Source organism: Leucoraja erinacea, chromosome 30, assembly GCF_028641065.1.
Source record: "Leucoraja erinacea ecotype New England chromosome 30, Leri_hhj_1, whole genome shotgun sequence".
Classification (NCBI taxonomy): domain Eukaryota; kingdom Metazoa; phylum Chordata; class Chondrichthyes; order Rajiformes; family Rajidae; genus Leucoraja; species Leucoraja erinaceus.
The window spans coordinates 16,097,132-16,122,129 of record NC_073406.1 but is presented as its reverse complement, the minus strand read 5'-3'; the positions used below and the strand labels follow the sequence as shown (position 1 = coordinate 16,122,129).

The 24,998-nt window shown below is 48.1% G+C and overlaps 1 protein-coding gene across 1 annotated transcript; it reads right to left on the bottom strand.

Annotated features, from left to right (window-relative positions):
- Positions 1–7,432: 7,432 nt before the first annotated feature.
- Positions 7,433–20,063, bottom strand: smim1 (small integral membrane protein 1). Its single transcript, XM_055659017.1, has 3 exons — positions 19,586–20,063; positions 11,305–11,446; positions 7,433–9,818 (listed from the first exon to the last, which is right to left on the bottom strand). Exons 2-3 carry the CDS (start codon positions 11,421–11,423, stop codon positions 9,692–9,694), a joined length of 246 nt encoding a protein of 81 aa, XP_055514992.1. The 5' UTR covers positions 11,424–11,446; positions 19,586–20,063; the 3' UTR covers positions 7,433–9,691.
- Between the last annotated feature and the right edge of the window lie 4,935 nt (positions 20,064–24,998).

Below are 24,998 nucleotides of genomic sequence, written 5' to 3'. Positions count from 1 at the left end.
ACACTGACAATGACAATTAAAATTGAATCTGAATATTATTGCATTATATTTGTAATTTATTGAACTTCATTCTGCATTCTCATAGCATCCCCCTCACAGTTCACACTGCCACCCAGCTTTGTGTCATCTGCAAATTTGAGAATGAATAGCGAATTAGATTCCTCTATGACTTGCTGAATTAAATAGCATTAGCACAAATAACTCTGGGAAATTCTGTTTTTTATTCAAAATAATATTTGTTCAGAAAACAAATGTACTTTGCAGAAATCTGCAGGTGTAACCTGCAACAAATGCAGAACCGTCTGCGAGAGTTGTTACAATCCATTGCAGAATACTCCACTTCCCAGAGAATGTGAACAAAGCATCAGTACATATTTTATAAACAGTTGTTCTGGGTATCACATTTTCCCTTTGGATCAGTGACAGATACAGCACGGAAACCCACCGAGACCACGCCAACCATGGGTCACCCGTTCACACCTTCTCTCACCTTCTCATCCACTCCCTACACACTAGGTGCAGTTTACAAGAAGTCAATTAACCTACAAACCCGCACGTCTTTGGGATGTGGGAGAAAACCGGAGAATCTGTCGGAAACCCACACGGTCACAGGGAGATCGCTCAGTCTAACCCCCAGGTCAGGTTCGAACTCGGGTCTCTAGCGCTGTGAGGCAGCAGCTATACCAGCTGCAGATTACATGGATATTATTTCAACTGAAGGCTAAAGAGAGGGGAGGACACATTGAATACATTGCAGTGGGAATGTTTCTGGTGGTTCCCCGTTCCCTACGCCGCTTTCTCTCGCCATGAACCACCTAGCTCAACGTTTCAAGCGGCTTCCGTGCAGTGGAGCCTTGGGGTGAGTTGACTGTGTGCGCTCACAGCTAGCGAGAACCTTCTCTACACCGCTAACAGTATATCTATGCGTCAGCGTGACTGACTCAATTCCCCCCCACCCCAGCTAAACCGACTTGACGCAGTTCAGTGCATGAACCCGGCTGAGTATTGACTGTAGACACAAAACGCTCGGGTAATTCAACGGGTCAGACAGCGTCTCTGGAGAAAGGGGAATATGTGACGTTTCGGGTCGGGACCCTTCTTCAGACTGAGAGTCAGGGGAAAAGTTTTACTGATGTCACTCATTCCGTCTCTCCAGAGATGCTGCCTGTCCCGCTGAGTTACTCCAGCATTTTGTGGGTATCTTCGGTGTAAACCAGCATCTGCAGTTCCTTCCTACAGAGAGGGGAAGATTGCCAGGGCCACGGGGAACATCGTGTAGGAAGGAACTGCAGATGCTGGTTAGGGTCTCTACCCGAAACGTCACCCACCCCTTCTCTCCAGAGATGCTGCCTGTCCCGCTGATTTCTGCGTCTATCTATGGTCCCAACATCGCCTTGCCACTGTTCGCATCCACTCACCAGGGCGACAGAGGCTTGGTGGATCAACCCGGCGGTGAAGAGACTCAGGCCGGCCCCGGAGGCTGGTCCAGGTGTGTGGGGCTCACAGCCGCACGGGCAAACACCCAAACCAGGGCAATTTAACCCACATTCCGTCAGTGCTAAATGCCAATGGCGTAACATGTAACAATGAACCATTGTGAAGTTTAAATGCCACCGTAATTAATGTCCGAACTAGAAGAATTAGCTCGATGATTTAAATACAAAGTGCTGGAGAGGAACTGGTTGACATGATTTCCATTTATTTAGTTTCCCTCCCCCAAGCTCTCAGTCTGAAGAAAAGTTTCGACCCGAAAAGTCACCTATTCCTTTTCTCTAGAGTTGCTGCCCGACCCGCTGAGTTACTGCAGCACTTTGGGTTAATCTGCTGGAGGAACTCAGCGGCTCAAGCAGCATTTTTGGGAAGAAATGAACGGACGATATTTCGGGATCGGGACCTTTTAGTTCAGCTTGGAGATACAGGATGGAAACAGGCCCATCGAGCACCCGTACACTAGTTCTCCCCGACACACCAGGGACAATTCACCGAAGCCAATCATCCTACAGACCCGCAAGTCGTTGGAATGTGGGAGAAAACCGGAGCACCCGGAGAAAACCCACGCGGTCACAGGGAAAACATACAAGCTCCGTACAGACAGCGCCCACAGTCAGGATTGAACCCGGGTCCCAGGCGATGTGAGGCAGCAACTCTACCGCTGCGCCGGGATGGAAGAAGGGTCCCATTCCATTCTGTCTATTCCCTGCATCGTTGCCGCCCGACCCGATGATTTCCTCCAACACTTGACTTTGCGATTGACTGAAGATTCCAGCATTTGTGTCTCCAACTATGATCTGGGCCGTTTTCCACGGAGTGTGAATAATTCCGCCGGGGTAGAGGCGCCGGAGTCCCGCTCTCATCCCCGCCCGCACGGGGGGGACCTTGTGTTGATCCCATCCCCATCCAACCCCACAGCAGCAGCGGCGGTGGGTAGGGGAGGGGATGGGGGGAGCAGCGGCTTGGCCAGGGCATCTTCCTGCGGGGGTCCCGGTGCCGGGGGGGTTCTCAGCGCTCCTGGTACACGATCTTTATGGACGTGTCCATCTCGGCGATGGGCGGCGGGCAGCGGCCGGGTTCCCGGAACAGACACAGGTTGACCTCCAGCAGCCACTGTACGATCCTGCCCCGCGCCTCCGCCTCCGCTTCAGCCCCCGACTCCGACCCCTCGCTCTCCGCTCCGGTCCCAGCCCCAGCCCCGGCCGCTCGTTGCTCCGGCCCGGGGGCGCCCGGTGTCCGACCCTCAACGACTGGCTTGCGCCCACTCTGCGCCCGGCGCAACACTGGCGGGAAATTCTCCTTCCCCGGGGCGGCTGCGCCGGTTCCCGTCCCCGGCCCCGGCCCCGGCCAGGAGTGCCGGAGCTGCAGCTTCGGGGGCTTGGCGATGGGCGGGAGGAGCGGCGGCGGCTGCTTGCTGCTGTTGTATCCCTGCCTCTGCCCCGGGACGGTCCGGCTCCTCCAGGTCGCCCTCCCGTAGCGGCCCGCCGGCGGCAGCATCATCCACCCGCTCTCCCGGGAAGCGAGTGCCCGCTCGGCCCGTTGCAAACCAGCCTTATGAGCGGCCGCCCCGCCCGCTCCCTCCCCGCCCCGCCCCCGGTCACAGGGACAGGGAATGAATGAGCCACCGATGCTACAGAGTTACGAAGTTACAGAGATAGGTTGAATAAGTTAGGTCTTTATTCTCTGGAGCGCAGAAGGTTAAGGGGGGCCTGATAGAGGTCTTTAAAATGATGAGAGGGATAGACAGAGTTGATGTGGACAAGCTTTTCCCTTTGAGAATAGGGAAGATTCAAACAAGAGGACATGACTTCAGAATTAAGGGACAGAAGTTTAGGGGTAACATGAGGGGGAACTTCTTTACTCAGAGAGTGGTAGCGGTGTGGAATGAGCTTCCAGTGGAAGTTGTGGAGGCAGGTTCATTGGTATAATTTAAAAATAAATTGGATAGGCATATGGATGAGAAGGGAATGGAGGGTTATTGTATGAGTGCAGGCAGGTGGGACTAAGGGGGAAAAAAAATTGTTCGGCATGGACTTGTAGGGCCGAGATGGCCTGTTTCCGTGCTGTAATTGTTATATGGTTATATGGATGCCGGGAATACCGCCAATCTCCGGGGGATGTCCGCACTTCCCAGCCTTTCCACAACTGTCCGCCAATGTTTTACATTGTTCCCGGGGTCATGAATCCTGTGGGTTAGCGCATCTATGATAATTATTCCCATTCAGCCTGGGAATATCCACACTCGCCCAGGCAACACCCACATTCACTCCAGGGCGCAGATAGACACAAAACGCTGGGATAACTCAGCGGGTCAGGCAGCGGCAGCGTCTCTGGAGAAAAACAATGGTCGACGTCCTTCTTCAGACTTAGAGTCAGGGGAAAGGGAAATGAGAGATACAGACCTAAGATCTTAGAGCAGAGAGATCTTTGATACAGACGGTGATGTGGAGAGATACAGAACAAATGAATGAAAGATATACAAAAAAGTAACAATGATAAAGGAAACAGGCCAGATAGACACAGAAAGCTGGAGTAACTCACCTTTTTGTGTCTATCTTCGGAATCTGCAGTTCCTCCCAACACACGTTGTCACTCCAGGACGTTTTGTTGAGTCTCATTATTGTCTGTAAACTCGTTAACACCAAGTCCACAGCTGTCAATGGCCCGTTCCCTTTATCATTGTTACTTATCTGCATGTCTTTCATTCATTTGTTCTCTACCTCCCTACATCACCGTCACACATTCCCACAGGTCCATTCTGCGACAAGCTCTGGGATCATTTAGTCCTGGGAACATTTAATGGGCCTTGTAACTCTATACCTCCCGAAGAGCAGTTGTGTCACTGGACAAGTGATCAGAGAGAAGCTGACTCTTGAAGACTCTCTGGATCCCATCTCAGCAACCGGGAAATTGATGTCTGTCTGTCTATCTATAACTAAAACTCTGATCTTGTTATCTTCTGGTTTGCGCAGTTTTTCTACGCGCAAAAAATGCGATAGCACTCACCGTTCTCATGTGCTGCGAGTGCGTAGATCAATCTCCTCTCCTGCCAGTCAGCGCCGCGCGGATTAGTCTCTTCTCCTGTCACACTGCGGGACGGTCCGCCCCTTCCTGCGCCATTGCGTCTTTACTGGAGCTGAGGGACGCTCTGGATGGCTGGCGGAGGTCTCCAACTGGACACAATTTTCTGAGGGATCGGAAGCGGCCCAGCCCAACGTCGGAGATGTCGCCAAAGGGAAAGCGGAGACTCTGATCCCGGCAGAGGAGAATAACCAGCGGCCAGCGCCCGCTGTGAGTACCCATCGCAACGCCAGCTCCAGCGCCTGCCCCCTCTGGTCCCCCTTGCTGGCTCCTGCCTCCTCCCCCATGATACCCCACTCACCCCATGGCTCTTCCCCGTCTTTTCTCCAAACTCTCTCCCCCCCCGAATGGGTTGCGTTGGGGGGACCAGGCCTCCCGTGTGACTGGGACCCAACGGGTCTCACTTAGTCTAGTTCTCGTTAAAACTCCATTAACCTGACACCATTGGGAATTTGATGATGCTGCACGGCAGAGTTTGCCAACTGTTGAATGTTATTTCGATGAATATCCCAACATACGTTTAATTTGCATTTTTTTATGTAGTTCATATTATAATAAATATTCTGTTGAACCTGGGAAGTTTAAGGAGATCTCAGAGTATGAGGGACTCTGTAAAGAGGAGCATGGGAATCGGGGGTTATGGGGAGAAGGCAGGAGAATGGGGGTCGGAGATCAGCCATGGTTGAATGGCGGAGTAGATTTGATGGGCTGAATGGCCTAATTCTGCTCCTATCATTTATGACCTTATGAAATTTGCACCCAGATGCCGAACTTTCAGAATTTCCAGACGATGAGATAGCAGACCATCAGAATGTTACTGCATTTAAATCAATGTACAATTTTTAAACGCTGTGATTAGTTAGGGTGCCCTTGAAATTACAAGAACATGTAAAGACCATCTCGACTGCCATTGTCTTCAGGATACATGTTCCTACCCTTCTGCCTGTGTGTGACTCCCAGCTCACTGTTACATGGTTCACCTTTATGGTTAGCTGACTCTTGAGGACTCCCTGGATACTAGGAATTGCCTGTGCTAATAGAAGCCATGAATTAACGGAATCACAAAGAGGTGCAGCACAAAAACAGGCCCTTCAGCCCACCTCCCTTATGCTGACCATCATCCCTATCTAAAGCAATTCCACATCTCTCTGTTCCCTGCTCATTCACGTACCTACCTCTTAAATGTTGTTACTGTTCCAGCCTCCACCACCTCCTCTGACAGTTCATTCCAGACACCAACTACTCTTTTGTAAAATAATTCCCCCCTCAGGTCCTCTCAAATGCTCTCTCCCACCTTAGCCCTCTGGTCTCTAGTTTTATGCACCCCTACCACAGAAAACAGACTTTGACTATCTACTCTATCTGTGCCTCTCATAGTTATTTAGTTTAGTTCAGAGACAAGCGGGGAAACAGGCCTTTTGGCCCATCTACACTAACAATGATGACTTGTACACTAGTTCTATTCTACACACGAGGGACAATTTACAGAGCCCAATTAACCTTGTCTTTGGGAATGTGTCTTTGGGATATGGGAGGAAACCGGAGCTCCCGGAGGAATGCCAGGAAAGTATTTGCACTTCCCCCTCCTTTCCCCTCAACCCAAGACTGTTGGCAAATTGCAACATCAGCATCTCAAACGTAGTTGCCCAGCGTGAAGCAATGGTATTATGAAACCGCTGCACAAATCAGCTATGGTGAGCACTTGGTCTTTCATCGACTGATTCAAAACTCAGGGCGGCTCTGGAGCACACGGGGTAGAGCTGCCGCCTTACAGCGCCAGAGACTTGGATTCGATTCTGACACCGGGTGCTGTCTGTATGGAGTTTGCATGTTTTCCCTGTAATCACATGGGTTTCCTCCGAGTACGCCGGTTTGCTCCCAAAGACGATAGATTAATTGGCCTCTGTATATTATCCTAAGTGTGCAGGGAATGGCTGCAGGGAGTGGGATAACATTGAACTAGTGTGGACGGATGATCGATGGTTGGTGTGCACTCACTCAGTAGACCATTGGGCATGTGTTCATGCTGTATCAATCAATTTAATTAATCAAAACTCCTTTTAGAGAAAATGTTTAAGAATGAACTGCACATGCTGGAAAATCGAAGGTAAACAAAAATGCTGGAGAAACTCAGCGGGTGAGGCAGCATCTGCGGAGTGAAGGAAATAGGCAACGTTTCGGGTCTGAAGAAGGGTTTCGACCTGAAACATTGCCTATTTCCTTTGCTCCGTAGATGCTGCCTCACCCGCTGAGTTTCTCCAGTATTTTTGTCTACTTTCCTTGTAGAGAAATATTGTTATGGAATCAATTTCATGATCACTGCAAAGAGTTGTTGGTCCTGTGGACAGGAGCTCCCTGGCCTAGTTGTACACAGTCTACCGGATTCTCTTTGGTCTTCTAGTATTTTCTCCCACCTTAACCTGGGACAGAGAGTTGAAGAAATTTCTGCCCGAGCCCAGTGCAGTGTAGAGTCACCCTTGGTCCTTACAAATTGTCCTTACGACACATAACCTGAAGAGGAAATATCCAGCCCATCATTTGGGAACATGGAATATTTTTAAATTGCATTAACATACGGAACTGCAGTAGCCAATTCCTGCTCGGCAAGCTCCCATAACAAAGCGAGAATGATGGTGTGGATTGGGGATAAACTACAGCTGAAAATACTGAGAGAAGACAGGGGTCAGTTCAACATCACAGCTGAAGATGCTGCCTCAATCTCTCCCTCTGTACTGTCCCACACACAATGTAGCGCTCTATCAGAACTGCCCCCTCCCGCTGTGTGGCGCTCTCTCAATATGCCGCTCCCCCCCCCCCCCCCCCCCCCCCCCCCCCACAGCAGGGGACAACCTCAGTATTGCACCACCCATGTTGTAGTGCACCTACTATATGAAGGGGCTGCTCCTCAAGTTTTGGCTGCAGTTTTTCCCTGTCAGTTTGCTCCCGGGCCTGACCAAGGTGGCCATTCGCGGGTCCAGGCAACGGGCAGTCGAGGGTTCTGTCCGAGTTGACTGCCCATCCTTCTTCCGGGCCCACGTCCATGGAGAGGGTGCACGTGGTGTCCATGGGGACTCCGGAGACCCTCCGTGAATGCTGGTTGCCGCGGGGGCTCGAGTGTATTGTAGAGAAAGTGACAATAGTTTAATCTGATCATTTGGATTGTAGACTGCCAATGGCAGTCTTGATTTTGTTACGACTCTGTATTTGTGTATAATTGAATAGTAACATTTTGGATTATTTTTTTTTAAATGGTGTGGTGGTCCCTCAGTATAGCCCCTCCTACTGTGCAGCATTCTCTTAGTACTGCGCCTCCCACTGTGGCGTTACTCAATACTGTCCCTAGAACAGTGCAGCACATCCACAGCACTGCCCTTCCCACTGTCCGAAGCTCCCTCAATACTGTCCCTCCCACAGCAGTAGGGACAAACTGCCTCCACAACAGTGCTCCACTCCCTTAGTATGGCCCCTTCTACTGTGTTCCACTCTCTCAGTACTGCCTCTCTTGACTGTGCAGTCTAGATTTGGTGCTGAGTCGTACAGGTGACCTGTACCTGCGGTGTGCTGACTCGAAGAACGAATACTTCTGTCACTTGGCTACAGCTGGTGGAATACTGATCTGGCAAACCCTCCTCTCCCCATCTCTGTCGTGGCCGGAGGTAGGGTCACGTTGGATGATGTAGTGGACAAGCATCTTCACTATGTTCCCTTCCTGAACATGCAGACCACTGAGACCATTTAGCGATAGAGTGAAGGTGTGTGTGACCCGGTAACACCAGCACATTGTACAGAGTGAGTGCTGGATGACTTGACCGGCCGGGCAGTCTCAGTGTGGAGAGAGGAACCGCTTATGTTTCAGCTCAAAGTCTTTTCATTGGAAAAAGTGATTGAGTTGTAACGTTAACTGTTTCTCTCTTCAATGAGGCTGCCTCACCTGCTGAGATTCCCCAACATATTACCTTCTATTTCAGACATCCCACCTTTGTAGTATTTTACCAGTGAGAGTGTGGTTTGGTAGGAGAAGGCCTTTTTAACTTTTAAATTTAAAAAGCATACAATCATTAAATCATTAAATCATCATTGCTACTATTTATTCTGCTGTTGATGACTGTGTTGTGGTCTCCCTGTGTCTCATGCTGTTTCATTGTAATTAGCATTTCGTTCAACAACATCCCAGAGCAGCAAGGTAGCACAACGGTAGTGCTGTTGCCTCACAGCGCCGGAGACCCGGGTTCGAACCTGCCTACGGGTGCTGTCTGGATGGAGTTTGTACGTTGTCCATGTGATCGTATGGGTTTTCTCTGAGTGTTTAGTTTAGTGATACAGTACAGTGCTGAAACAGGCCACCGAGTCCACATCAACCAATGTTCACCCTATACACTGACTAGCATTATCCTACACACTTGGGACAATTTCTACTGGAGCCAATTAACCTACAAACCTATACGTCTTTGGAGTGTGGTTCATTCTTCCCACGCACAATTAAAGCATGGAATAATCTCCACCCAACTATGGTTACCCAACCAGATGCAACTAAATTTATAGTAGCTCTTTCTTCCCAATAACCCTTTCTGGTTTAATCCCTCCCTTCACCACCTCCAGTTTAAATTCCATTTGGAATATTTTGGAGGACCAAGAACCAAGAAACCAGAGCATCTGGAGAAAACCCATGCAGGGTGCTCCGGTTTCCTCCCACACTCCAAAGATGTACAAGTTTGTAGGTTAATTGGCTTCAGTAAAATTGAAAATTGTCCCTAGTGCGTAGGATAGTGTTATTGTGCGGGGAATCGCTGGTCGGCACGGACTCGGTGGGCCGAAGGGCCTGTTTCCGCACTGTATCTCTAAAGTCCAAGTCTAAAGCAGCAATATTCCTTAAAGAAAGCTGCCTCAAGATTGGTCATATAAAGGACAACTCTAATAACTTATCAGACACATGCATTTTGGACCCAGTGATAAAAAGGATTTTTTTTTCCTTCTGTAATTGTGCTCTTTAACTGGTAGAAAAAGAATGAAAACTGGATTCAAGCAGCAGCTGCAGAGCTCAGAGCCGAGGAAGGTAGGATTATGTGATGCATTCTTGATACAACTGTGGGCGTGCAGTAGTTTCATGCTTCCACTCTGCCTATTTACACTTGTGCACATAGTAACCCGTGACGTATCCAGTGATGAAGATGATCAAGAACGTTGCCACTCCACCGAAGGCTTTCATTACAATGCCAACTTTGCCAGTGCACAATTTATTGTATATCCTGAGAAGGGAAGCAGACAAGAAGTGTTCTCAGCTGACGTCAGATGAAACATCACCAGGTTTGATATAGACACTCAAAGGAAATCAGGGGCATAATCTTAGAGTGCCAAACAGGCCTTCAGATGATTTAAATTACTATTAAAACACAAAGTACTTGTGCTATAACACTAGGATAGGCGCTCAACCAAGAAATCCAAGCCCAATACCAAAGTAGTATCTAAACTCCCTGTACACATTTATGCTATAGGTCAATAATAATGTTCACAAACACATAAAAACGAATTGTGTAGATGCCAGTATATCATTGGGGTTATCAAGTTGGTACATCCCTTCACTGGTGTTTTGTTGAGTTAGGCCCACGATATCTCGTGATTTACTGTATTCAGTCCACAGACCCTGGTACACTTGGACCCTGCTGTGGCCACGATGGTAGAGAGGCCAAGCGCAAATCGGAGGTATAGCTTCTCATATTTTGCTTGGCAGCTTACAACCCAGTGGTGTGTAGCTGGGTTTCTTCAACCGAGTAACCCTTACATTCCCTCTCCCTCCATCCTTCCCCCACCTGTTAAAGACGTCTTGTTGAGTCTCGTTGTCTATACTCGTTTTCACCTCACACACAGCGAACAATGGCCTGTCTCCTTTATCATCAATACATATGCATATCTTTAATTCATTTGTTCCATATCTCTCTCCATCACCATCTCCTCTATATCTCTCGTTTCCCTTTCCCCTGACTCTCAGTCTGAAGAAGGGTCTCGACCAAAGATGTCACCTATTCCTTTTTTCCAGAGATGCTGTCTGACCCACTGAGTTACTCCAGCTTTTTGTGTCTATCTTCGGTTTAAACCAGCACCTGCAGTTCCTTCCTCCACAATATAAACACATATCTGTTCAAAACCCATCTGATTAGTTTTGTTCATCTTTTCATTTAACTGCCCTGGAATGGCTTCTTCAGCAGTTTCACTAGACGATGTACACAATCATCAAGGGTAAGTGAGAGCTGTTGCCAAAACTTCCATCGTCTAAATAGACACAAAGATCAAATACTGCAGATGCTGGAAATCTGAAGTAAACCAGTTCCATTGAAAGTTTATCCACTTAAAACACCATCGATGTTTCTTTATCCAGAGATGATGCATGACCTCTGAGAATTTCCAACCTTTTTCATTTTATTTAACACAAACACAACTTGATTTTGTTATTCAGCAACAGCTGAAGAAACGCTGCCTGACAATTCCCTCCGCAGATGCTGCCTGACCCATTGAGTTGCTCCATCACTTTGTGTTTTGCTCAGGATTCCAGCATCTGCAGTTACCTCTCTCACTCTCTCTATCTCTCTCTCCTAATTATGGTTTTGTTTATCAAGAGCCCTCTATGATAACATGGGGTGATGTTAATGGAGACACATTGATGGGTCTTGTGGCATTAGACCGACCTGCAAACACACAGCACGGGAGGGAAGCCACTGAACCTGGGATGAGCCTTACCTTCTACAGCCCGAGGCTTGAATTGGAGAAACGCTTATGGTGACCTGTTCCTGGGCGTTGTCATTCCACCGACTGTACTGCACATCTGTCTCACTAGTGTTCATCGTCAAATTTGGCATCTAGCACTGATGACTAGCAGCACCTGTGTTGGCACAAGACTAGAGGGTCAAACAGACTCTTGTAATTAATCAAAGTTTGAAACGGAAATGTAGTTCCCCTTGTTGGTACAATGCTACAAGTACAGCACAGGGACGGGACCTTCAGCCTGCAATAGAAGCCACAAGGCTGCGTAATCGTGAAGGAGGATTTTCAACCCCTCAAACCAATTCTTAGAGTCATACAGCACAGAAACAGGCCCTTTGGCCCAACATGTCCATGCTGGAAGATGCCCCATCTAAACTTGTCCCATTTACCTGCATTTGACCCATACCCCTTTAAACATATTCTATCCATTTATCTGTCCAAATTTATTTTAAATGTTGTTACTGTACATGCCTCAACTACTTCCTTTGGCAATTCATTCCATCCTCTGTGTAAAATAATTGTCCCTCAGTCTCTTCATGACTTTTCAATGGAAAAAGTGATTGAGAAAGCTGGAAGAGAGGAGGGGCAGCACAAAGCCTGGGAAGTAATAGGTGGATACAGGTGAGTGGGTGGGGGAGAGGGGGAGGAGTGTTGATTGGCAGATGGTTGGGCAAAGTGCAGAGGTAAAAAGGCAGAAGGTGGGAGACAAAAGGATTGAAGAATTACAAATTGTGAAGCTAGAGGAAGGAATGTCGGTGTTAATGGAGGAGGGGGGGAAATAGGTGGGAATCCAGTTGGGGCACATGAGAGAGGGGGAGAAAAAGGGGAGGGGTTTGGTACTTACCTAAAATTGGAGAATACAATGCTCATACCATTGGGATATAAGTTACCAAAACGGAATATAAGGTGCTGTCCCTCCTGACTGCGTGTGGCCTCACTCTGGCAATGGAGGCCCAAGACAGAAAGGCCATTACGGGAATGGGAAGAGGAATTAAAATAGCATCCGGGAGATCCAACAAGCCTTGACGTATTGATAGTAAGTGTTCGGCGAAACAGTCGCTTGGTCTCGCCGATGTACAGGAGGCCATATGGGGAACACTGGATGCAATAGATGAGATTAGGGGATGTGCAGGTGAACCTCCGTCTCAACTGGAAGGACTGCTGGTGTCCCAGGACAGAGGTAAGGGAGGAGATATAGGGACAGATGAGACATGACTTGCGGTTGCAGGGGTAGATACCCGGGGAGGGGGTGAGAAGGCATGAGTGTACCAAGGAGCTGCGGAAGGAGCGGTCTCTGTGGAAGGTAGGAAGGGATGAGGATGGGAAGATGTGACTGGTGGTGGGATCACATTGGAGGTGACGGAAATGTCGGAGAATGATGTGTTGTATGCGAAGGCTGGTAGGGTGAAGGTGAGGACCAGGGAAACTTTACCCTTGTTCTGTCTGGTGGGGGGGGTGAAGGTGAGGACAGAACTATTGGACACAGAAGCAACATGGTGAGGGATCCATCATTGACAGCAGTGGGGATAACACTTTAACTGGAAAGCCTCATTTGAGCAGAGACAGAAATTTAGAGTGGGGGATAGCGTCTTTGCAAGAGGCAGGGTGGGAGGAGGTATAGTCTAGATATCTGGGTAGTTGGGATGTTTGTAGTTGATGCCAGTTGATAGTCTGTTCCCTGAGATGGAGATAGAGAGATTAAGGAAGGGGAGGGAGTTGTCATAGTCCAAGTGAGATGCAACATTATGAACTTTGAGTTCTCATTGATACCTCACCATAATCAGACTGAAGATGGGTCCCGACCCAAATCGCTACCTATCCATGCTCTCCAGAAAAGTTGCCTGACCCATTGGGTTACTCCAGCACTTATATCTTTTCCGGTAAACCAGCATTTGCAGTTGCCTGCTTCAACTGCAACTTATTGTTAACTGAATAGCCTGCTCCTGTTCTGCTGCGGGGTCTCGACCTGAAATGAAGACCTTCCTTCTGCCTCCACAGATGCTGCTCGACCCTCTGCAGCTTGTCTTTTGTAGTCGGCTCCCGGGCTCCTCGAGCTGTAACAGGAGGAGGCTATTCGGCCCCTTTAGACTGTTCCTTAATCTAAGAAGAATCTGATTCAATATCCCAACAATCCTCAGAGTTCTGCTTAACAAAACCAATCAACAACTAATCAGCATCTGTTACTGTTTCTGGAAGAGTTCCAAATTACTTTTGAATGAGGGGCCTATGTTAGTGAGGTTGTTCAGATATACACAGAACAATACAGCACAGGAACAGACCCTTCAGCCCACAATGTCCATGCTGAACATGACTCCAAATTAAAGTAATCTCCTCTGCCTGCATGATCTCTATCTTTCCATTCCCTGCATATTCATGTGCCCATCTAAAAGCCTCTTATATCATACTGTCGCATATGTCTCCACCATCACCCCTGGCAGCACGTTCCAGACACCCACCATTCTCTGTATACAAAGCATGCCACCCACAATCACAGGATGATGCACCCAGACCATTGTTCGGAGACACGAGTTCACATCCCATCCTGGCAGATGAGAATTTAAAGTCAAAGGGTTTAAAAAAAAAAAAGATGCTGTCTCGGAAATGAGACAATGGGTGTCAGGGGTTATTGGGAGAAGGCAGGAGAATGGGGTTGAGGGGGGAAGATAGATCAGCCATGATTGAACAGCGGAGTAGACTTGATGGGCTGAATGGTCTAATTGTGCTCCTGTAACCTATGAATTTATGACTGGCTTCCGAATAACCAGAACACCGAGTGGCACTAGCAATGGCTGCCTCGCCAACAGTCTGTCAGTCCCTTCCTTCTCTGTTTTTTTTAGCATGTGTTAAATGTATGATTTTAGTGTTCTTTAGCTTGTTTTATGTTGGGGGGGGGGGGAACCTTGTTTTGATCTCTTACCTCGACGGAGATGCAAATTTTTTTCCGTATCGTATCTCTGTCCACACCACGGCCTAACATCAAGGACCTGGAGGCCTCTGCTGGAGACCGGCTTCAGGAGCTCCATCTGATATATAGATATAGATCCTTTATTGTCATTCAGACCTTACGGTCTGAACGAAACTATGTTGCCTGCAGTCATACACAGAATCAATAATAACAAAACATACAATAAACACCAATTAAACATCCACCACAGTGAGTTCACCAAGCACATCCTCACTGTGATGGAGGCAAAGTCTTAGTTTCCATCTCTTCCCTCCTTGTTCTCCCTCTGCGCTGAGGCGGTCGATCCAGGCCGGAGATGCCGCTCTCCAGTCCAGCGGACCTCCGTGGTGATGTCGCCGCTGCCGATAGCCGGAACGCCATCCCCGCTCCGAGACGGCCCGCCACAGCATCAGCTCCGGGCCGCCGCCCCAGCTCCAGGTCGATGCCCCTGCTCCAGGTCCCGCAGTCTCCGCACCGGGCCGCTGCCCCAGCTCCAGGCTGATGCCCCAGCTCCAGGTCGCCGCCCCAGCTCCGGGTCCTGCAGTCTCCGCACCGGGCCGCTGCCCCAGCTCCAGGCCGCCGCCCCAGCTTCTGGTCCCGCAGTCGCTGCTCCAGGTCCCGCCGTCTCCGCACCGGGCCGCTGCCCCAGCTCCAGGCCGATGCCCCAGCTCCAGGCCGCTGCCCCAGCTCCGGGCCCCGCAGTCTCAGCTCCGAGCCCCGCTGCATCAGCCCCAGGCCACCGCCGAAAGCCAGAACGCCGCACCAGCAAGTCGGGCCACCGCTGCTCAGCCCCGAAGATGGCCAGCCTCTCGTTGGTAAGTCCTGGCTGGCTCTGCCTCCGGAGCCTCGGGGTCAATCGCAGGCTGGAGGCCGCCAGCTCCGCCATTAGGCCTCAGCGCAGACGGAGGCAGAGAAGGGGGATACGACATGAAAAAGTCGCATTCCCCCGAAGGAAGAGACAGAGAACATGTTCCACCCCCTCTAACACAACCCAACAAACCAAAACTTAACCAAAACAAGACAAAAAAACAACAGAAAAAAGTAAAGACAGACGGACTGCAGGCGAGCCGCAGCTGTTAACAGCGCCGCCACTTCCGGAAGGAGCCTGCGGAACATCCATGAGCTCGCGGTCCCTGGTTAGAGATCGACTACGGGAGCTCCAAGCCGCAGGAGCTTCGACCGCCCCGACGGATGGTTCAACTGCCCCGACAGTGGGAGAAAAATGAGGGAAGATTAGACTTTATTGCCTGTTGTGTCACAGTGTGGAATGTGGGGAATCCGTTGTGGTGGATGTTTATGCTAACAGTTATGTAGTTGTGTGTCTTGTTGCTTTTTTTTAGTATGGCTATATGGTAATACGAATATCACCCTACCTTAATTGGTACATGTGACAATAAAAGACCTTTGAAACCTTTGAACCCTTGACACGTGTTCTAATCAAGAATTTGTCTATCTCTGCCTTAAAAATATCCACTGACTTGACCTCCACAGCCCACTGTGGCAATGCTCCACAGATTAACTAGCCTCTGACAATGATACAACCAGTGGCAAGGTGGCCAATAGCTGGCCACACCAAAGATCCAGAGGTTGAAAGGCAGCTGGAATGGCTGGCAGATAAGCGTTGGGCACAGACATTGTGAGCTGAAGGACCTGTTCCTGTGCTGTGCTGTTCCATTTTCTATGTGGACATGCCCTGTCCAGTTATCGTTGCACATTGTTGGGCAGATGCCAGCTTTGGAACCGTGCCAACTTGGTGAGAAGGCCAGGGTAGCTCCCCTATCCCTGCCTCTCACTGGAGATGTTTGCGATGCTTCAGTTCTGCTGTTGGGATCACAGAGAGTTTCCCACCATCACTGAGCATTCCAGGATCTTCATCCTCCAGTGCATGGTCCTGCACCATGACTGACAGTGAGTGGCACTTGGTCCTCTGAGTGTATTGAATGGACGCAGCCCTGCACAGTACCAGGTGGTTGGCACACGAGCCACATTGAGTTTTCCTCCTGTCTCGTCTATAACCAGTGTTAGACACAAAATGTTGGCGTAACTCAGCGGGCCAGGCAGCATCTCTGGAAAGTGACGTTTCGGTTCGGGACCCTTCTTCAATTTATTGATGACCTGAAAAATCACCTATCCATTTCCTCCAGAGATGCTTCCTGACCCTCTGAGTAACTCCAGCAATTTGTGTCTGTCTTTGGTACGAACCAGCATCCGCAGTTCATTTCTATTCCGGACGATTATTGCGGACGATTCGACCGTGTGACGTGTGGAATTTGGTCATTCCCCAACCCCACACTGACTGAGATCACGGTCCGGATGTTCGAGATATTTGGAGCAAGGCATCCCCGAGCGGTTGACTGATGTGGTTTGGGTGAAGGTGTTCAAACCCAGCAGACGCTAACTGCACAGACTATGCACCCTGTCACGTTCAGAGATTTCCTCCCTAAAACGGGATACTGTTTGTTCTTTGGCACAGCGGAGGCCATCACATGCAGCTTTCTGCTGTTATCTGCCACAAGGCAGCGGAGTGGTGGCTGAGCCCGGGCAGCATGTTGTTAACATTGAAGTATGAGCTGTACAGATCAGGCTGTCCTGGAACGCACTATCTCTGTTGAATCAGTTAGAACAGACCAAGGTTACTGGTGGGCAGTGCCGGGCGACTGGCTGGCTGCCATGATTTCTTTAATGTGTAGGAAAGAACTGCAGTTTAATGGTTATGGTTTAAATCATAGACACAAAAAGCTGGTGTAACTCAGCGAGACAGGCAGCATCACTGGAGAGAAGGAAAGGGTGACGTTTCGAGTCGAGACCATTCTCCAGGCAGATGAGTCTGAAGAAGGGGCTCGACCCAAAACATCACCCATTCCTGCTCTCCAGAGATGCTGCCTGCCCCGATGATGCCAGGTGTGTTCAAGTATCTGGCTGGGAGATTCTGTGCACGCACCACACTCTGCTTAACAATCGACACAGATCGATAGAAAAACTACCGCCAGACCTCACCGACCGCCAGAGTTGCCGGCTGGTGTTTGGGCCTGTCGTGGAGGTCCCCTGACATAAGGGCCTGTCCCACTTGGCCGTCATTTGCGTGCCATGCAGGTGGCGCGCGATGATTTTGAGCATCCCAAAATCCTGTGGCGCCGCACACTCTCGTGCGCCACTGCCTACACCACCACGCCTTACCACGTGCGTCATGCGTGCATCACGATGCGCCAACCAATTTTTAGGATGTCGCTTAAATGACGCGCAAATGACGCCCAAAGTAGGACAGGCCCTTATGGGACTTCCTGACAATCCAAAGAGAAGACAAGCCCAATACTACCTCAGTAATGTCAACCTAAGACTAAGAATAAGCAGAAAAGACTTGGTTGCATTGGGCAGTGGTAACCTGGTACTTACGGGTTTGGTCAAAATGTAATATATAACAAGAAGTGTCATCGGCATAACGGAGAAGACTAGGATGTGTTGCAGTGCGTTGCAAGCAGTGACGTGCATTCTGAAATGCAGCCACTGTTGTCGGAAGCATGTTGAAGTACAAGGGGATCTGAGAAAGAGGCTGTTTTATTTACACATAGAGTGGTGGGTTTGTGGAACGTGCAGCCAGTGGTGGGGATGGAGGCCGATACAATAGTGTCATATAAGAGGGTTGTAAATAGGCACGTGGATATGTAGGGAAAGGAGAGAGATGGTGCACGTGCAGGCAGAGGGGAATAGTTTATCTCATGTTTGGTGCAGACTAAACCTTGTGGGTCTAAGGGCCTGTCTCTGCACTGTGCTTCTATATGTTCCATTATCTATGGGCACTGAAAGTGGAGATCCAACGACTTTAACATATCTGTAGCCATTGCATGCCAGCACTGTGGGTTGCTTGTTGCTCTTCCATTGACGGTCTCAGCCAGAACAGCAACAGTGAGAGGGTTTGTGAGTGTGAGTGAGTGTACGTGATTGTGTGAGTTTAAGTGTATGCATGTGAATTAATGTGTATGTGTCTGAGTGAGCGTACATGTGAGCATGTGTCTGAGTGTGCATGCAAGCGTGTGAATATGAGTGCGTGCATGTTATAGTTTAACAAACTAGGGGGCACAGGTTTAAGGTGAGAGAGGGAAGATTTAATGGAAACCTGAGGAGCAACATTTTCACACAGAGGGTGGTGGATATACGGAGCGAGCTGCCAGAGGAAGGAGTTGAGGCAGGTACAATGACAACATTTAAAAGACATTGGACAGGAACATGGATAGGAGAGGATTAGTGGGATAAGGATCAGGCTCGGACATATGGGACTTGCTTGGTTGGGGCAACATTGTCGCGTGAGTAAGTTGGGCTGAAGGGCCTGTTTCCATGCTGTAGGACTCTATAACACAATAACTAAGAGGGTATGTGAAGTGGGATCAAGATAAAAACAAATTCTCGATTATTCACAGTTGTTGAACCTCTTAAGTGCTGTGCGGGAACTCAGTGACCTCAGACTATGCCACTGCTGGAATAATGGGGACCCCCATTGATTTTTATTCAGTGACAACGAGGCCACCCACTCGGAGGGTCCCAGTTGGGGATTATTCCTCGCCCAGAGCTCTGTACCACTCTGAGCAATCCCAGGGCACTGGGATTTACTTAGAACAGAGGTATTTACCAAGCATCCAGCTCCAAATGATGCTTCCAATGTCTCGATGTGAATGCACTTTCTGCAGTCAGAGTGAAGTTTAGTTTTGGTTCTCTCTTAGTTTTAGATCTACGACATGGAAACGGGTTCTTTGGCCCACCAGGTCCACGCCGACCATCGATTACCCGTTCACACTAGTTCTATGTTATCCCACTTTTTCATCCACTCCCTGCACACTAAGGGCAATTTTACAGAGGCCAATTAACCTACAAATCTGCACACCTTTGGGATGTGGGAGGAAATCGGAGCACCCGCAGAAAACCCAAGAGGTCACGGGGAGAACCTGCAAACTCCACACAGCCAGCCCCCAAGGTCAGGATCGAACCCAGGTCTCTGGTGTATGAGGCAGTAGCTCTACCAGCTGCATCATCATGTTGCCCTTAATATAACAGCCTTACTAACAACAATGTTGATTAAATACTGTATCATTTATAAGATTAACAGACGATTTGTATAGCAAAATTCACAAATGAACCTTGGTTCAAATAATAAATAATTTTATTTGAAGTTGCAATGCTGATTGGGGTCCTCTTCCCCATTGCAAACATATTGTTAATGATGTCTAATTATTACTAAGCTTAGGACCACAAACAAGCAAGCTTTGCACTAATGTTTAACTGACTGTTCCAAGCCAAAACAAAATAGAGAGATGACCTTACCCACTGCAGTAAGAAGTAAACACTCCTTTATAACAGCAGCCGAGCTTTCCCTGGTCACTGTGCCTGAAATCACTTCAAGGTTTAACTGCGGCCAGATCAAACTTTTGCCAAACTTTTCCAACAAGCTCCCAGCAAAATCTTTAAATTTCTGACGAGTCTGCTGCAAATCGGAGAATGCCAATCCGACAGATTGCAGACGGTTGAGCAATCAAGTCTTGGAGGAGTTTACAGACAGTGCCCCTGCCTGCCAATGAATTCCGTCATGTGGACTGAGAGAGAGGCAGCGGCTACTTCACAGCAGAACCAACAGCCCCTACCAATGTCTGCAGGCTTCCGCGGTGTAGGGAGCAACGATATCCAGAGGCCTGGGTAGCTCCACTGGTCAATGATCAGCCTGCCAGTAGTCAGTACGAGGAGCTGGAGCTGGGCTGGGCTCCCACTCGCTTGTTTTGTAGCAACACATTTCAAAACTGAGTAAACTAAAGCTGTTCAGGGGCAAAGTGCTGTGCCTGTCCCCCCCCCACAAGGCCACTTATTAACTTCAAATCGCTCAGTCCCCACCCCCCTCCATTCCTCCTGCAAAAGCAGATTTGGATTGAGTTCTGACCTGGCCTTGGCTTATCCGAGCTTTGCATTGATACACATCAGTACATACGGTGCTGATAGAAGTGGACTCAAGATAACATCATTGAGATAATCCAACCAAATAGACAAAGCTTTGATTTTAAAACACTCTCATTTTGAAATGTCAACTTCCATACCCACTCCTTTCTAGGTAGAAACAAGGAACTGCGGATGCTGGCTTACGCCAAAGAAAGACACAAAATGCTGGAGTAAATCAGCGGGTCTGGCAGCACCTTTGGAGAAAATAAAGAGGTGACGTTTCGGGTTGAGCCCCTTCTTCAGACCAGACCCTTCTTCTGACTTTAGGTCCCAACCCGAAACGTCACCTATCCATGTTCTGCAGGAATGCTGCCTGGCCTGCTGAGTTACTCCAGCACATTGTGTCCCATTCCTCCCTATCCCTGTTACCTCTTCCAGCCCTACAACCTTCCCCAAACCCTTCTGTCTGAAGAAAGGTTCCAACATGAAACGCTACCTGTCCATTCCCTCCACAGATGCCGCCTGGCACACTGAGTTCCTCTAGCATTTTGTGTTTTGCTTAAGGTTCTGGCAACTACAGTTCCTTGTGCCTTCCACAATCCCTGTTCTCACATTCTGCCCCCCCGAACATCACCCAATTACATTTTTGTGCACCGTTTCATGTCAGATGCAAACTTGGCAATGTTACATGCAGCACCCTCGTACAAATACCAACACACTTTGTTATTGGGTGTGCTCCAAGCACTGATCCCTGCTTGACCCACTAGTTACCTCTGCTTTTTCAAGAAAGTCTCATTTATTCCGACTCTGCTTCCTGTCTGCCAATCTGCAATCTTCAATCCATGCCAATATTTTATCCAGAATCCCATGTGCTTTAATTCCACACTATGTAACTCAAAAATCCACATGCATACATCCTCTGGTTCTCCCGTTCTACTTTACAGATTACATACATTGATACTCATGGAGCTGTGCAGCATTGAAACAGGCCCTTTTTTTAAAATCATCTTGTCCATACCTACCATGCTATATTGGGGGTTGGTTGCATATGCCTACATTTGGCCCATATCCCTCTAAGTAAGTAAGTAAGTAAGTTTATTGGCCAAGTATTCACATACAAGGCATTTGCCCTGGTGCTCCGCCCACAAGTAACAACATGACATACAGTGACAGTTACGAATGACTCCGAAAACACTGAACATTATTAATAATAAAACATTAATGATAAAACCTTTCCTATCCATGTGTCTGTCCAAATGGTCATAATTGTGTCTGCTTCAGTTGGCAGCTCATTCCAGATACGGACTATGAGTGATAAAGTAGCTCCTTCTCAATAGCTCCCTAGCATTCTTGGGAAATTGCTTGCACCGTCTTCCTTGGCCAAGAACATCGTCCTTAATCTTTCTGCCATTTCCTTTTCCCTATTATAAATTTTCCCGCTGCAAGGCTCTTACATTTGTCGTCACTCATTTTTTAATTTTTAATTATTTGTAGAACTTTCATTATCCTTGCAAATATATTCCCATAGTCTGCTATTGTTTTCTTAATTCATCTCTGAGAGTCAAAGCGCTATACGGCACGGTAACAGACCCTTGGACACAACTTGCCCATGCCGGCCAAATGCCCCATCTTCCTGCAAATGCCCCATATCCCTCTAAACCTTTCCTATCCATTTACCTGTCCATATGTCTTCTCCCCTCTTACCTGGCGGACCAATTGAATAGCTACTTTGGTTCCGTCTTCACTAAGGAAGATATAAATAATTTGCCGGAAATAGCAGGGGACCGCGGGTCAAAGGAGTTGGAGGAATGGAGTAAAATCCAGGTTAGCCGGGAAGTGGTGTTGGGTATATTGAATGGATTAAAGGCCGATAAATCCCCAGGGCCAGATAGGCTGCATCCCAGAGTACTTAAGGAAGTAGCTCCAGAAATAGTGGATGCATTAGTAATAATCTTTCAAAACTCTTTAGGTTCTGGAGTAGTTCCTGAAGATTGGCGGGTAGCAAACGTAACCCCACTTTTTAAGAAGGGAGGGAGAGAGAAAATGGGGAATTACAGACCAGTTAGTCTAACATCGGTAGTGGGGAAACTGCTAGAGTCAGTTATTAAAGATGGGATAGCAGCACATTTGGAAAGTGGTGAAATCATTGGACAAAGTCAGCATGCATTTACGAAAGGTAAATCATGTCTGACGAATCTTATAGAATTTTTCAAGGATGTAACTAGTAGCGTGGATAGGGGAGAACCAGTGGATGTGGTGTATCTGGACTTCCAGAAGGCTTTCAACAAGGTCCCACATAAGAGATTAGTATACAAACTTAAAGCACACGGCATTGGGGGTTCCGTATTGATGTGGATAGAGAACTGGCTGGCAAACAGGAAGCAAAGAGTAGGAGTAAACGGGTCCTTTTCACAATGGCAGGCAGTGACTAGTGGGGTACCGCAAGGCTCAGTGCTGGGACCCCAGCTATTTACAATATATATTAATGATCTGGATGAGGGAATTGAAGGCAATATCTCCAAGCTGGGGGGCAGTGTTAGCTGTGAGGAGGATGCTAGGAGACTGCAAGGAGACTTGGATAGGCTGGGTGAGTGGGCAAATGTTTGGCAGATGCAGTATAATGTGGATAAATGTGAGGTTATCCATTTTGGTGGCAAAAACGTGAAAGCAGACTATTATCTAAATGGTGGCCGATTGGGAAAGGGGGAGATGCAACGAGACCTGGGTGTCATGGTACACCAGTCATTGAAGGTAGGCATGCAGGTGCAGCAGGCAGTAAAGAAAGCGAATGGTATGTTAGCTTTCATTGCAAAGGGATTTAAGTATAGGAGCAGGGAGGTTCTACTGCAGTTGTACAGGGTGTTGGTGAGACCACACCTGGAGTATTGCGTACAGTTTTGGTCTCCAAATCTGAGGAAGGACATTATTGCCATAGAGGGAGTGCAGAGAAGGTTCACCAGACTGATTCCTGGGATGTCAGAACTGTCTTATGAAGAAAGACTGGATAGACTTGGTTTATACTCCCTAGAATTTAGGAGATTGAGAGGGGATCTTATAGAAACTTACAAAATTCTTAAGGGGTTGGACAGGCTAGATGTAGGAAGATTGTTTCCCGATGTTAGGGAAGTCCAGGACAAGGGGTCACAGCTTAAGGATAAGGGGGAAATCCTTTAAAACCGAGATGAGAAGAACTTTTTTCACACAGAGAGTGGTGAATCTCTGGAACTCTCTGCCACAGAGGGTAGTTGAGGCCAGTTCATTGGCTATATTTAAGAGGGAGTTAGATGTGGCCCTTGTGGCTAAGGGGATCAGGGGGTATGGCAGGTACTTGATCAGCTATGATCATATTGAATGGCGGTGCAGGCTCGAAGGGCCGAATGGCCTACTCCTGCACCTAATTTCTATGTTTCTATGTTTCTATGTTTACCTTAAACCTAGGCCCTTTGGTTCTTGATGCCCCTACTCTCATGATCCTATACACCCCTTTGCCTCCTGCACTCCAAGGAATAAAGTACTGTCCAGCCCACACCTCTCCATATAACTCAGGCCCTCAGGCACTGGCAACATCCTCGTAAATCTACTCTACACCCTTTTAAAGTTAACAACATCCTTCCATTGTTGCATCCTTTGGCACAGTGGTCAAAACTGAACACAATGCTCCAAACACAACTGTAAAATAAAATCCCAACCTATACTCAATACAATGACTAATGAGGACCAATGTACCAAAAGCTTTCTTGATCACGCTATCTACCTGTGACGCCACTTTCAGGGAACTATGCATATGCGCTCCTAGATCCCTCTGCTCTGCAACACTCCCCAGTGCTCTGCCATTCACCGTGAAGATCTGCCCTGACTTGACTTCCCAAAATCCAACACCTCACAATTATCTGCATTAAACTCCATTAACCATTCCTCAGCCCGCTCGTCCGCCCGGATAATCAAGATCCTGCTGTCATTTTTGATAACCATCTTGGCTATCTACGATGTCACCCACTCTAGTGCCATTTGCAAACTTACTAATTGTGACTTGTACTTTCTCATCCAAATTATTGCTATCAACCACAAACAGCAATGAACAGAGATCCCCGAGGCACACATTAGTCACAGGCCTCCAGTTGGAACAAACAACCTTCCACCATCACCCTCTACTTCCTTCCATTCCTTGCAGTCAGTTAGGTCTTCCTGAATCCCATGTGATTTAACCTCCCAGAACTTATCAAATGCTTTGCCTCAGTCCATATGGACAATGTCTGCAGCTTTGCCCTCATCGACTCCTTGTTCCTTTTGTGCTGAATTCTAAACTGCAGTCTGCAGACAGTACTCTTTTGAGCTACTTTATAGGGCTTCTGTTTGGAACTAACACTATTCTCAGTTTAATGCCTGAAGAAGGGTCCCGACCCGAAACGTCATCTATCCATTTTCTCCAGAGATGCTGCCTGATCCGCTGAGTTGCTCCAGTGTGGCTGTTCTCAGTTTTGTTTGATAGTCATTGTTGGGTTGCTTTTCCTTCTGTGTTTTTACACCAGAAAGAAATACACAACTGCAGAGGTTGGCCCATCTGTATTAATACATTTATCGGCAGTTAGTCGATAGTCCTATGTGTCAGAGGTTACAGATAGACATGATCAAAGGATACAAAATTATGAGAATACAGATAGGGTAGACAGTCAGCACCTATTTCCAAGTATGATAATAGATGATGTTTCAGGTCGAGACCCTTCTTCAGACTGGGTCTCAACCAGAAACGTCATCTAAGCCTTTTCTCCAGAGATGCTGCCTGACCCACTGAGTTACTCCAGCATTTTGT

Bases quoted from the DNA above. Each gene is read 5' to 3' on its own strand.
- smim1 (XM_055659017.1), bottom strand. From the start codon at position 11,423: ATGCCAAATTTGACGATGAACACTAGTGAGACAGATGTGCAGTACAGT. The intron at 9,819-11,304 runs GTAAGGCTCATC...TTCCCTTCTCAG, and splicing joins CAAGCCTCGGGCTGTAGAAG to GATATACAATAAATTGTGCA.